Source organism: Pezoporus occidentalis, unplaced genomic scaffold, assembly GCF_034315485.1.
Source record: "Pezoporus occidentalis ecotype Australia unplaced genomic scaffold, CSIRO_AGI_Poc_V1 ctg86, whole genome shotgun sequence".
In the NCBI taxonomy this organism is placed as follows: Eukaryota; Metazoa; Chordata; class Aves; order Psittaciformes; family Psittacidae; genus Pezoporus; species Pezoporus occidentalis.
Genome location: NW_026916220.1, coordinates 4,794,220 through 4,808,007, shown reverse-complemented (window position 1 = coordinate 4,808,007; position 13,788 = coordinate 4,794,220). Strand labels below are relative to the sequence as shown.

The 13,788-nt window shown below is 37.8% G+C and overlaps 2 protein-coding genes across 3 annotated transcripts in view; both read right to left on the bottom strand.

Moving 5' to 3' along the window:
- Positions 1-4,128, bottom strand: part of TMOD1 (tropomodulin 1) — a 38,318-nt gene extending 34,190 nt beyond the window's left edge. Inside the window, exon 1 of the mRNA XM_062604438.1 lies at positions 3,991-4,128. The gene's annotated coding sequence lies outside the window, so the exon portion shown is untranslated. The remainder of the gene's footprint in view (positions 1-3,990) is intronic.
- Positions 1,276-13,788, bottom strand: part of TDRD7 (tudor domain containing 7) — a 38,084-nt gene continuing 25,571 nt past the window's right edge. The window contains exons 7-16 of one of the 2 annotated variants that reach the window (XM_062604421.1): positions 11,430-11,616; positions 9,917-10,028; positions 8,786-8,988; positions 8,520-8,654; positions 6,814-6,897; positions 6,520-6,654; positions 6,074-6,184; positions 4,481-4,971; positions 3,991-4,151; positions 1,276-1,751 (exon numbers count right to left, since the gene is read on the bottom strand). In XM_062604421.1, coding sequence (XP_062460405.1) covers positions 1,531-1,751; positions 3,991-4,151; positions 4,481-4,971; positions 6,074-6,184; positions 6,520-6,654; positions 6,814-6,897; positions 8,520-8,654; positions 8,786-8,988; positions 9,917-10,028; positions 11,430-11,616 — 1,840 coding nt within the window. In that variant the 3' untranslated portion in view covers positions 1,276-1,530. The remainder of the gene's footprint in view (positions 1,752-3,990; positions 4,152-4,480; positions 4,972-6,073; positions 6,185-6,519; positions 6,655-6,813; positions 6,898-8,519; positions 8,655-8,785; positions 8,989-9,916; positions 10,029-11,429; positions 11,617-13,788) is intronic. The other variant, XM_062604422.1, reaches the window with a different exon arrangement.

Genomic DNA, 13,788 nt, shown 5'->3' with positions numbered 1-13,788 from the left:
TTCTTCACCTTCTCTGCAGTGACAGCTGAGGAAGGAGAAATTTATTAAAATGGAAAAATACTGGTATTTTGGGCATTAATGTAACTTCTTTCTCAAAAAGTACACTTGAACGTCTCACCTCAGCACACTTAAATGTGGGCAGGACCATGTTAACTAGCAAATTCCTTTAGATTAGCAGTTTCTTAGTTTATCACTGGCTGGTATATTCACAAGGGCTCTGCTATATCCTGTGCACAGTCCATGCAGAAAGACACCTGCCAGGCTTCCAGAAGGACTTCTTGCTGATGACCTCAGAGCGTCTCCAGAACTACACCAGAATTAGTCCATGAGGGTGTGAATCTTAAGTCTTCCGTGCTTACACAGCTTGTTTACTCGGAGTATTTGCATGAACTTCTCTCATTCTAATGTTACATACGGTCTGCACCTTCCAGTCACGGTTCCCTTTCTACCTAGCCCCCTTTACCCATGCAGACAGCATGCCAGCAGAATTTCTTAGCTCAGTTTATGTATTACTGGAAAGATCATATAGCTATGATCATATAGCTGTGAAGAAAAACTTCTTCTGCTGGCATTCACTGTGTAAAGCTTGAATACTCTAACAATTTTAAGGGACTGTGGCAAACAAACTCAAATCTAGGCAGCAGGCTATGAAACATAATCATGTCTACACCTCCTCTAAATTTTTCTAAGGCCAAAAATAAAGCAGGCTCTAAAGTAGGCCGAAAATACCATGTTCAGAGCACTTTAAGCACCAATCCACATGCTCAAAGGACATTGCTTGCTCCTGTCTCCAGGGAGCAGTGGTCCTGGAAAGTTTCTCAGAAGTAACACATGAAAATGAGCTATCAAAAAAGAAGGAAAGGAATGCCTTAATTTAGCACCTGGATGGGGGAGTGGGGTGAGGGAAGCAAAGAATTCAGAAAAGTGCATCATTGCTAAAGAACAACAAGCATAGTTGTGTTTGCACACAAAGTGCATACCCTTCTGTGGAAGTTAAGCCCCATTAATGCGGTCTAGCAAACAAGGCACTTTCAACTGTTCAACTCCTATGAAAAGTTAAGGAAGGAGGAGAAATGCACCAATAATGCATGCCTCTGACACTAAATTTAGAAATACCAAGGACTGCTTCCATGTTTGCCAAGTAATAAAAATGCTAGTTAAAGTAAAAAGGAGGAGTACCCTGTAATTACTCTGAGTAATGGCTCTAAGTAATAGCTATGAGATAAAACTCCCTCCCCCCCATTTAGGGAAAGTTCACATGAACAAAAGCCAACATTATTTTATTGATAAATAACTTTTTAATATTTTCACCCAAACATTCTAGCATTACAATGGTAAACAAAGTGCAAATTGTCAGAATGTCAGCTGAAGTCAGCAGAACCTAAACTTCTTAAACCCTTTTCACAGAACACAGATTAATTTTCATCACCTTCATGTCTTCAAGGCCATATAATACTTATATTTCTCTTCAAAGCCTGTTATTTATTTTATTGCTAAAGAATCTGAGCTGCTACATTTCAGAAGTGATGATTAATCATCCTTTGAAAATTCCACAAGACTTTCAGACACAAAATCATGAATCCAAATATCAGTATCCGGAAGAGATGTGTCCACGAGAAAAGTCACTATCCTTCGATCCCAAGAGTTAGTGCTTTCGTTAACTGCCTGTATTTGTGCCACCAAGGGTTTCTTCTCTACAAGATTCCGAAACACTATTGATGCCTCTTCTGACCACTGCTGGCTTTTCACTCCTAAGACAAACATAAAGCAAAAGAGACTGTTTATGAACCGAACCAATCTGAATGATTAACTTTATAAGTAAGTGGGGGAGTTTAAATACTTGAGAAAACAGGTGCTCAAGCGCTACTAAATGCAGCTTAGCTTCAAAAAAGAAACACAAGCTCACTTGTCTCCCGCACAAACAAGTTGATCTATTACACAGACTAGAACTTTTTCTTGAAATCTGAAGATGTGGACAGGTTTGCAGAACTGAAAGGCAAATGCACTGATGCACTGAGTAATCCAACCTATATCAGCTGTCATTCATGATCAAGGCACATCAGGAAATATGATACAGAGGAAACTAAAGGTCCTTTCAAAACAAACTATTTGTCTTCTGCCTGAGGGTGCTGAAATTATTTGTTCTGTTGGCCTTGCTTTAGATGAAGTTTTCTTTATCTCAAAGCAGCATCAGCTACAAAAACTTCTGCCATACCATCAAGTCCCAAACTAGATTTGAAGGGAGCAGAAACGAAGAGAAATGCCACCTAAATGCCTCACAACTGCTGCTATTGTTTTTTTGTTTGTTTTTTTTTTTTTGAAAGCAGCATTCCACAAGGTCAATTCTGCTGAGGAATGTAATGTTAGAATCCAAACAAGTTTTTTAATAGGGATGAAATCCACCAAGAAAGAAGTGGCTCCTGCAGACATGAAATTCAGTCTACCCAGACCATTGCTGTTGTGCAGCATCTAGACACAAAGGCGCTCAAATATTGTGTGTGGATACCTAAGCAGTAACTTAAGGTAAAAAGCAAAATAACAAAGTGACAACACTTTGCTTTTACTGTTAGCAGCAGCTTGCTGCTGATAGGACAGGACAACACAGGAACACAGCTCCTTGCAGGTTACAGGAGGAATGAGAAGTCAGCTGTTAAGTGAGCGTAATTAGTGCTAGAAAAGGCTGGTGGAGAAGCATATGGTATTTTACAAGGAAACTGACCAGAGACTGAGAAGTAGCAGACATGAAAAAAAAAAAAAGAAAAAAAGAGAAAAAAGTGAAAGAATAGCAGGATAATAGTTTCCAGTCTTCCAGACTTAACTGGCATGCTTTGATAATATGAAGCAGCTCAGAGGCCAACTTGACCAGGTACCTGGAATTCTGTGAAGCAGGTAAACTGGATGACCTACAGGCTTGCTCAGCTGGATCCTGTACTACCTCAGTAGAGAGATACAGCTAGAAATCAGCTTCCTTTCAGCAGTGCATTCCTAGGACCCCAGCCTGTTGGTAACACATCCATCGTCACTAGTTTAAACCCCCCCCCCCAAGGTCACACCAACGGCTATGCAGGAAAGCAAATCCACAGAAAGGAACCTAGATCAGAGCACCAGCCCTGTGGCCTATCACTTCAGGCAAGCTTATTCTGTAACTGAAGACTAAAGTAGTGCTGACCAAACAGTGGCAGAAAGCAGCAATGAGAGACATTCTGAAATACAACTGAAAGCAATGCAGAAATGAAAGAAAAATTTGGAAAAAGAAGGAAAGGACACCAAGCAGAGATCAAGTTTTGTTTTTTTAATTCTATCAGATGTCTGCACACTCTCTGTGCTCCATATTCTCAAGGAAATTAATCTTAAGTCTGTTGAAGGCCCTCACCCCCATGTGGACCTTTTTGCTTGTTTGTTTGAGAATACCAATATATTTTGGGCAACTTTGGATTCCAAATATGCACTGGAAAACAGTAAATTACAATAGGGGCACGATATATAGGAAGAACTTCAGCATCCTGCTCCTAAATTTATGTAGATTAAGACAATAAGAACCTAAGTTCTTATCTACAGGTGTATCATAACTTTCACACTTTGTAATAGGTTATGTTTAAGGATCCAAAAACCATTTAGTTTTGATGTCCCTGTGTCCCTTGCATATTAGAAATCACACACGTTAAGTGATAAGTATTTATGACAATGAAAAGCAGCTGCTGTTAAAGAAATCTTCAGTTTTATACATAGTAACTAAAACTGCTGCATTTAAATAAACAAGTAATAAAACAATCATCACCACGCATATCAAAAAGAAAAGCAGAGCTACTTTAATGACAAACATGCATTCGTTAAGCATGTTTTTGAAAGCAGGTACTTTTCTTACTTTAGCAAAAAGCCCCAGTTGCATCACTAACCTTTGGCTTTATGCACTTGAACATTTCTGTTCATTTGGTATCCCCACTGATGCAAGACTTTAATTAAAAAAAGTTACCAATGCTTACAACCTACCTGCAAGCTGAGCTGTTGTAGCTTGGAAAGGCAGCTTTCTGAATGTATCCACAAGTGGTCGTACTTTCTCTATGCTGACAAACTCATGTTTACCATAGTCCAGCTCATACACTGACAAAAACCCATTCCTAAGAATTCCTTTTATTACAACCCTGTACCACCTAAAAAGGGGGAGAACAAGAACAGACAATTTGAATTCATATTCACACACTATCAAGGCACCAGAAAAAATAATACATGACCAAAAGATCTTAACCAATATGTCTGAGGTTTCCCATATCTGGTATCATCCGAATCAAACTCAACCCTTCCAGTTAAAATCTGGAAGCATGGAAGAGACTGCAACCTCATTTATTCCCATAATCCCTCAGTATCACTGAACATCGGTCATCTTGTTAACGGTGTGGACAAAGCAGAGCTAGGCTTGTGTAGCTTAGCAGAGGTAAGCTTTCCTTCAAAGATTTTGTTTTTAATGTAAGTATCTACTTACTGATTTTCAATTTTAGCTGCGTATAACTTGTTTTTTTCAATGTTCACAGGTTTCTCTTCTGCCCGGCTGTAGTACAAGAGCATTTCTTCCATTAGGGCTTCCAGATTATGTAGCTCCTTCCAAGGCTGGATAATAAAGTGACCTGGATGGCAGGCCACTGAAACATAGACATCCATGAGCTCACCAGTCTTTAACAAAGGTAGAGGTGGAGGCACATCAATCATGGACACTGCACTGCTGGGTTCTCTGGGTGAATCTGAGAAACTCTTCTCCAGCCTTCCACTAGCTACCCGTAGAGCCGAAGCAGCATCACTTGTCATTTTTGGGGAGCTAGTGCCACTGGGTGTAACACTCAAGAAAACATCTTTCTGATGTCTCCACAAGTCTGCATTTTTGATCTGTCGATTGATGCTATGATCCATGTCTGGGAAATTCTCTGGAGCAAACAAGTAAACGTGTGCAATTCCCTTTGAACCATCCTGTTTAACCACCTTGGAAAACAAAATACAGTTTAACTTCCAGTTAATAACTATTAAATGAATGTCTGATTTTGTACAGAAGACTAAAGCCTTTAACAGAAAAGTGGCAACAGTTCATTGCATTCTACATGTACAGAAGTATTTTCAAGGTTGTCTCAAGTATGTTAATGAAGTTGTAGGATAGTAAGCAACTCACAACAGCTAAAAAGAGCATTTGCAGCTATACAGATTATTCTGTTGTTTTTCCCAGCCAGGAATAAAAACTTCCCACAATTTAACCATACAACTGTTGTCTATTATTTAATCAAGCAAAAATTAGTAACAAACTCAAACTATCTTGGAAGAGTATGTTTAGAAAAGCCAGATGCAACTGTCGTAAATCCCAGATTAGAGGAGCAATGTTTTAACTAAATGGTCTCCAGTGTTAAAGCAAGCAAAAAGGCAGTGAGAGCTACAAAATACTTTTTCAAAGTGCTGTGACCGTATCTAGAGTCAGATTTTTAAGAGGAAATTAGCTTTGTTTAGTCTGTAGCTATTAACAGATTTCCTTCAGAAGGGTGTTTACAGTTAATTAAACTGGATAGGATACATTGCAAGCAGAAATAATTTTATCTCAAGGATAATTTTAGGAATTCTATGTATACAATAGCATATACTAAATCACATTGGATTAGAAAAAAGCAAAGAAAGACTAAAGCTGCTTTCCAAGACCAGAAGGAGAAAAAGCTATGTCACAGGAGGCATAAAAATAATTTAAGATTAACTCAACAGTTGTATCTTTTTCCGTGGTGAAACATTAACAAATGTGTTTCCTTCTTACCAGCTGGCAAAATAACTATAGCTGCATATTTGGAATGGGACAGCAAAATGTGAAAGGCTAATGTGAAAAGAGGGGAAAGAGAAGCTTTAAACAGGCTTAAGCAAGTAAATTTTCTTCCAAATGTCCTAAGAAAAGGACTTGGTATAGAATTTATGTCCAGGAGCTCGCTATAAACTTTTAAACTTCTATAACAAAATTAAATTTGATGATTGGTTAAACTTCTGCAGTTGTTCTTTCAATTCTCTTTCCACATACTTATGGATTTCAAGTCACACATGCACTTTGACTGTTTACCTTCATGCTAAATTCAGGACAATTCATTACAGTGTCTCTCAGCCAGAGTACAGCATCTGGAGTCCACATGCCAGTGTTAGGAGGTAAATCTGCTAGGCAGCATTTTAAAGCCTAAGAACGTATTTAAGTACACAAGGTAAAATTTAGTAATAGGAAACTAGTCCACATTTTTTTTTCACATAAACTTCATTAATTCTGACAGATTCAATAATATATGTCAAACAGAAAGAGACAGAGGAACATGCAAAACCATTACCATTACACATACACAGCATCCTGTTGATACACAGGACTACATTATGATTTATTTCAGGCAAAAATGCACAACTAAATACACCCCAATGCTATTAAACAAAACAAAATTTAATTTCATAAACCTTGAAGCAGCTGCACGACAAACATTGCCAAGAGATCCAGCATAGGTTAGCTTTAACATGTCTTTATACCTGAGGAGGTATTGCAATTACTTCTCTCAGGAATTGTGGTGGGATTTCTCTAAGCTCTGATACTTTTACAGTTGCAACTGTTCCAGTATCCATGAACTGCACATCAAGTGCCCGTCTAGTGTGAATAATTCTTATCTGAAAGAAGAAAATAAGAGTATAATTTTGAGGCTAAAAACACAAGGACACATACACAATAGCAAGTTTCACGGGAACTAAGGGTTCAGATTTAACTGAACGAAAAGAAGAGCCACCTGTATGTGAGAAAACTGTAGCTGTTCTTTGAATACTTCTTACCTCTACACGTGCCCATTTTCCTTTAGAAGGAAACAAGCAGATTTTGCCACAGAAAGGCAGCGATACATTAAACTCGGATGTCTGCTGCAAATATAAAAACAGAAGATAAAAAGCATGGAGCTATTACTACCTGACATTCCACTAACCATTTCTAAAGCCACACATGGAATAAACTGTTCTGTAAAGCAAAAACTGTTTCAAATATAAAGTCTCCTTCCAGCCTTAGAAGCATTTCTTATCATGTTTTAAGCTTCCCCAGTCAGTAAAGGTTTCATTCCAAGCTGTGTCTTACACTGAGAAACTAAGAAAATATAAACCGTCAGGGAAAAAAAAAACATATTTGGAAACACAAAATACAAAATTACTGACCATGACTTCAGTGTTCCAAAAAGCAAGAGCAGCTCAGAGCTGCGATAAACAACAGGAGAAACTCCTACCTTATATTCTAGAACACATTTGTTGAGATATTTAACAAATCAAATTTAATACCAACTCAAATGAAAGTCTTATGGGGGTGACATTCACCACAATGTTCCTAAATAACATGAGAATGGTTACACTACACAAAACATGAATAAACTCCATATGAAGACCCATGAATACCTTAGTTTGCTTAAATTCTCAGGCAAAATAAAAACCCTCATGATAAGCTTCAATGTCAAGATTGCTTTTTTCACCCTCATAGAGAGATCGATATTAAAGATTCTGAGTCAAGTTCTCCCTTTAATAGCAAAAGGAGCCTAACATACACTCTGTCCAGAAAAACTGAGCTTTTGAAATACCTACTTGGCTGCCTACCTTTGTGTTGTTTAACACAATCAGAACTCTATACACCCTCCTTAAGTGTTTAGCTTGCTTGAAACTGTATCTTGATAACAGAGGCACGTTCAACAAAGTATTTCCAGATGGTGTGTGCTCCACAACAGGTCTAAAGCTCAACTTCTATACCTAAAAACACTTTGACAGAGTAGTTTCACAAGCAGCAGTTCTAACAGACCTTTAAAGCTCTGCATTTCATGGCTCAGCTGCATGTTCAGCAAATTAGATTCTCTTCTCTTTTGTATAATTTCTCTTTAGTCCACTACGGTTTGTTGTATGTGTCTAAATGGCTGGTAGAATGTCATACTTCTCTGTCACATGCCTATCTTAAAGCAGCTTAAGACTTTTTAAGATGTCTCATATGCATCTGTTCTAGTTGAAATTAATCAGAACATTCAAAAGCTAAGGTACAAGATACGCAACAGATCAGATCAAAGCCACTGAATCTCCAAGGAAGCCAGGCTAAAGAGGACAGACCTTGCTTTTATTGTCACTTTGCACAGTGTGCTGTGGGCCAGGCTGCTTATGTGTCTTAACTCTACCGCATTAAGTAAAACTTCCAGAAAAAAAATTGGCAGGATCTCCACAGGCTTTGTAGCAATCTAATGCAGTTTCCACTGGGAGTTTCCCATTATGAGCCATATTGTTACTGTTCTAAGTATTCAGGGGAAGTCATAAAGTTACTCAAGCCTTAAAGACAGCTTGTGAACATTATCAAAAGACACTTTTTAAACTGATGGATGCCCTCCCAAAAAATATAAAGAGAATCTGTAGCCTTTTAGAATAGTCCATTGCTACTTCAGTCCAACTTACGTGCAAGGAAAATTACTGGTACACTCTGAAGAAAGGCTACATGACTTTGCCACTTCTCTCACCATAGAACCTACCTTGTAACGGAAATAGTCTTCCAGTTTCTGCAAGATTTCAGAAAGTCTGGACATGCCTTTAGATGGCACTTGGCAATACAGACTTCCGTCAGAGAAAACGCTGGTTACTCTGACATGTGTATACAGTGCATCTACCTGCAACGGTAAGATTTTGACAAGAAAGTTGGGGAGCAAACCACATACACAGACTTAGCAAATTTCTGAGTGTTTTGTCCATTCAAGTCAACGATTTTTAATGAATTTAGAAGGAAACAGGAAAATGGTACCTGTAGGTGCAATTCAAGAGACTTGTCATACAATGACTTCAGACAAGTAGCATTGATGTTGATATCATCTTCTCCAGAAGTGTCGTAGAGAACAAGAAGAGGAATGTCACTCTTTTCCAGTATTTCCACAGCAAATATCTTGGAGCATGTCTGCAACTCCACAGCCTTCACTAGGCCAGGATCATCACAGAAGACTTCCAGTCCTGTAAGACAGATAGTACTTTTTATGTATCACTTTATTCAAAAGGAAAAATAATGATCAGGTCTGTGCTCACAACAGGAATCTTTTCAAGAATCAGGATGTAGCAGGATAGTTGTACTGCACCGCCACTTGTATTCTGCTCAATTTCCACCTTTTTAAGACAGAAAGCCATCTTCAGGGAATGAAAAAAAAAAAAAAAAAGAAGACCCTCTTCAGAAAGAGTCAAGGCAAATGCGTAGAGAAAAAAGGAATAATGCATCCAAGTATTAAAACATACAAGCAAAATCCAAGCTAATTCCTGGCAATTTTATATATTTAAAATAAAATATTTCTAAAAAAATCAGAAATGCCTACCAGCTTTAGGAAGCTAAATAATTTCCAGTAGAGCCTAGGAAGTCTGCAAATATGCAAGTATTAAAAAGAGAAGGATCACTCTACAATAGAGTGATATTTAGGAATATTGCCTGACCTGGCTACAAAAGGAAATTTCCACATTTGTGGAAAAAAGGAGTTGTGCTAATATATTGCTTCACATAACAGCAACCATTTCCTTATTTTTCTCGCATATATTAAAGGGATAAAAGACATCCAAGCCAAGTGCAGAAACAACTAAGCTCTATTACAGAAATACATGTCTTCTAATACCAACGTTTCTCTATAAAACCTACCTTCATTCCTTTCTTCCTTTCCTCCTTCCTTACTTCCCCTCCCTTCCTTCCCTTCCCTCCTTCCTTTCTTAATTTTCCTTCCTTCCTTCTTTTCCCTTCCTTCCTTTCTTTCCATGCCAACCTGCATCTGTTTAGACTACCTGTCTTGAACAAAATCTAACATATATAGAGGTATTACGAACAAGGATCATAACTCCCAGATGTTTCAATCTGTAAACTGTGCAGCAGTAAGGTATATAGTCAACACTGGATTTCTCTTACCTGCCAGTTTACATTTTGCAGCTTGAAATGGAAGTGAATAAAACTGTTTCTGTAGTTTGTACACACTGTTGCTTTCAACAAAGTCACTGAAGCCATGATCAACATAGCATACCTGATAATGAAAAAGGGAATAAAAGCATAAGATCACAAATACGACTGAAGGTATGTTTTCTTGAGTCCAGGGAAAATGTACTCAGTTACCACATTCTCTGCGCAGCCACAAACAAATCACTTTGTTACTATGCAACATTTAGCTCATGTTTCTTTCACTGCTTGAATGTTTTGCATTTTCAGGGATCTCTGTTCTCAAGATCTTGAAAAATCATCCTCTCCAACTGCTCCATGGAATATCAGCTTTTAATAGGAACAGTACTGGAACTGCATAAGTTACCTCAACTACATGGAGAAAGGTAATAGAGCAGCAATTTTTATTTGTAAAGTGTTGAAAGTCTTGAAAAGTCAAGCACCACTTAAGTGCCATTTTATGTTCTGCATTTTGTTTTTACACTGTGAAGACAATAATTTTGATTTATGCTTACAGTAATTTTGATACAAATACCACAGCCAACGCAGGAAAACAGGAAACTGCTGATTGGCAGCAAATAATTTGAGCTGAAGTGAAAGAAGGCTTTGACAGGGCTCTTTACAACTTTTTTTCTAAACTGTATCATGCATAACAAACTTGAAAAGGGAGCCTGAACACTGCAGATCACCCTAACACAGGATAATCAGCAAACACTGCAATAAAGCAGTAGCTTCCTTCTGGCTGATAGTTCTGGCTAGAGAGAAATTGGAGGCAAACTTACTACCAATTGTCCTTGACACTTCTCTAAATCCAACCATGTTTCACAAAACTGAGTTCCGACACTCCCCTCCAAGTTCTAGCTGAAGGGTATCACACTAATTTTCCGAAAATTGTCAATTCTAATACATGTGCTATTTAAGTATTTATGAAGTGGATCAACTTCAGAAGTACGTTAAGCAGACCTGAGTAAAAAGTCACGTAACTTGGGGAAGAAACAAAATATGAAATGTTATCATTAAATGTCTGACTAGCAAGAAATAACTGACAAGTTTGAAAGTTCTATCGTATGGTCAAGTTTCATTGCAAATGGCAAGTAGTCTATTTGGCCCAGGAAAGTGTAACACAGGAGTTACATAATCTAAATAGAACTCCCAGAGTTGCAAGATCTGCATGGAAGGAAACACAAGTATGTTTCTAATCGTCTTGCTATCTAGTGCGTGTAATAGATACTCGAGTATAAGACTTCAAACAACATCTACCAGCAAGTGGATTCTGTTCTTTCCTTTTCCTTCCTCTGTCCCACTCCAAATAGTGCTATTACATCCATTCCCTGCAAGACTACTAATGGTACATTTCAGCACACAAGCGCTGTAAGGCTAAGCCCCATATTAAAACCCTAAGTGCAGCAAATTTAGGAATTGACTGTTTATCTAAAAGCCAAGATTGTTCCAAGTCTTTCTCCAAGTGCCAAAGGAAGTAATTGCTTGCCTTTATTCTGTTGTCTTCTAGAGAAATTATCCGAGCACGCAACCAGGCATCTTCTTCAGCATGTACTGCAACAAGTTGCCCAACGCTCAAAGATTGCGCTAGTGACACTTTACTATTCTGACTATAGTATGCTTTCATGTCATCTTCCATTTGCTCCTGGGCAGAAGAATAATCTTTGCCCACATACCTACAGTATTTTACAAAACAAAAAAACCAAAACAAACCACCACAAGAGTTAGGATGCAACTTCAAAAAGCTGAATAAAAACCTAAGAACATATATATGTATATTTGAATATGAGTAAATTATGGATATATATATTTTCTAAGCATACAGGTATTCAAACTCTTTTTAAATTAACAGGGCTATTGAAAAGTAACTGACATATAATTCAGTACTTTTGTTGACAGATAAATGTGGTTCAGCACTCCACAATCCAACATGCTACACTAGATTTTTACTAAGAGCTCTTACTTGATTATTACAATCATATAGAGCAACTTGACCACAAGAGCACAGTAGTACCTGGGACCAAGTATAAAAGAGGACTAATATGTCACCTCTGAAGTTACTTCATCATATACAAACTACAGCTTAATCTGATTTTCACTAAGGTTGATCAAAACCTCTTAAAATAACTTTACCATCAGCTGTCAAACCACGTGCTGTTTACTCTTCACCTTCAGAACAATCCTGATACTAAGCTACCTAATGGTTCATACTGAAGCAGTTTGTGTTGCATAGATCTTCTTTAATAAAGTACATAAACTTACTAAAAACTCCAACTGGGAAGATGAATGCTTCAGAAACAAGACAGATTAAAGCAGACAAAAGGAAAACTTAATCCCAAATTTGATTAGTAGCTACTATTTTAACTTGCTCATGGAGTGATTAATACTGCTCATGCCTACCACACAGATTATCATCCTATAAACATCTGGGTTTATTCTGAAGGTTTACTATATGCCCAAGATTAGTGCAGATACTGTACTATGACATACTATGCTAACTTTATTATAAAGATTAACTTAAATCTGATCATATTCCAGGGAATCCTCATTCTCCTAAAGACAGCCTACTACCTCACCATCCAATTATATATCGCTTTTCAGAATAACAGCCCTTGTCCTTCTATGTAAGCAGTCATCTACTTCGTAATGGACATGGAGTGGGGCACCAATCACTTGCATGCTACTTAAAAATTTATTTCCTAACATTTGTTTTATAGGTACACTTAACAGATAGTAGGAGTATCTTAACAGAAAGTAGTATAATCGTGCAGGATTTCCTGTCTCATTAGCTATTTTCTGATAATAGCTGAGCATTGCACTGAAGAAGCTTTCAGCCTCTCAAAACCAATTGAAAAAATATTGTTCAGATTCTTTAGAAAATAATCTTCAAAAGCAACACACACACAAAAAAAAAGTTAGAGACTAAGCAGGTGTGCAGGTGGCCAGACACTCCAAGTGTGCATTCAGCACCACTCTTACCCTTAGCTGGAACCAATCTACATGTCAAGTAAGGCTTGCAGCTTCACTGTGAAGGGAACAGGGGGTATGCTTCCATAGTGAAACAAGCTATAAAATTCTGTCTCTTCAAAAAGGTAAAAAGAGGGAAAAAAGCATCTGAACTGTAGCACAGAAGCTCAAGTTGAGAATAAAAGCTTATAGCAAATTCTTGTGAGAATTCAAATGTAGCACCTAGCTTATCATCTTTTCCTGCAATCACACTGCTGTAGATGTACAGCAAATACCTAGGAGTGTTTTATTTCCTCTCTTTCTTTCTGACTACATCAGAATTTATAGAACTATACTGCCTCAAAATTGAAATAGCACCAAATCTTTCAACTTAGTCTTAATTAGTGCTGCAGTTTAAAGGTTTCAGCCACACAATGCTTAGCCGCAAGAGATATCGCTCCATCCCCAAGACAAAAAACAATCTCAAGTTTACTGATCCTACAAAAAAACAGCTACACCATTCTTGTACGGATCATGATAAGGTGACTGCAGGTCACCTTCAGGATCTTTCATGCACAGGAAAGACGAGCCCATGCATTGTTTCCTTCCTATACATCCACATGAACATTTTCTTGTGAACTACTCAGTTCAGGGATAGTTTCATCTTGAAGACAGATGACCTTGCCCATGTAGTACATACATAACCCTAAGGAGTCACTTCTGTATCTAGTGCCAAGAAACCACTAATCAGCAACACATACCTAACACAGCGCTGACAAATTCAGAAACTTTAATATTGTCCAAGAACCTTGGTCCAAAATTTGGGAACTGCTGATTTAGAGAAATTTTAACTTAATCAACCTCATCTGATCTGTGTCATATGGTATTTTAATCCATGAGAT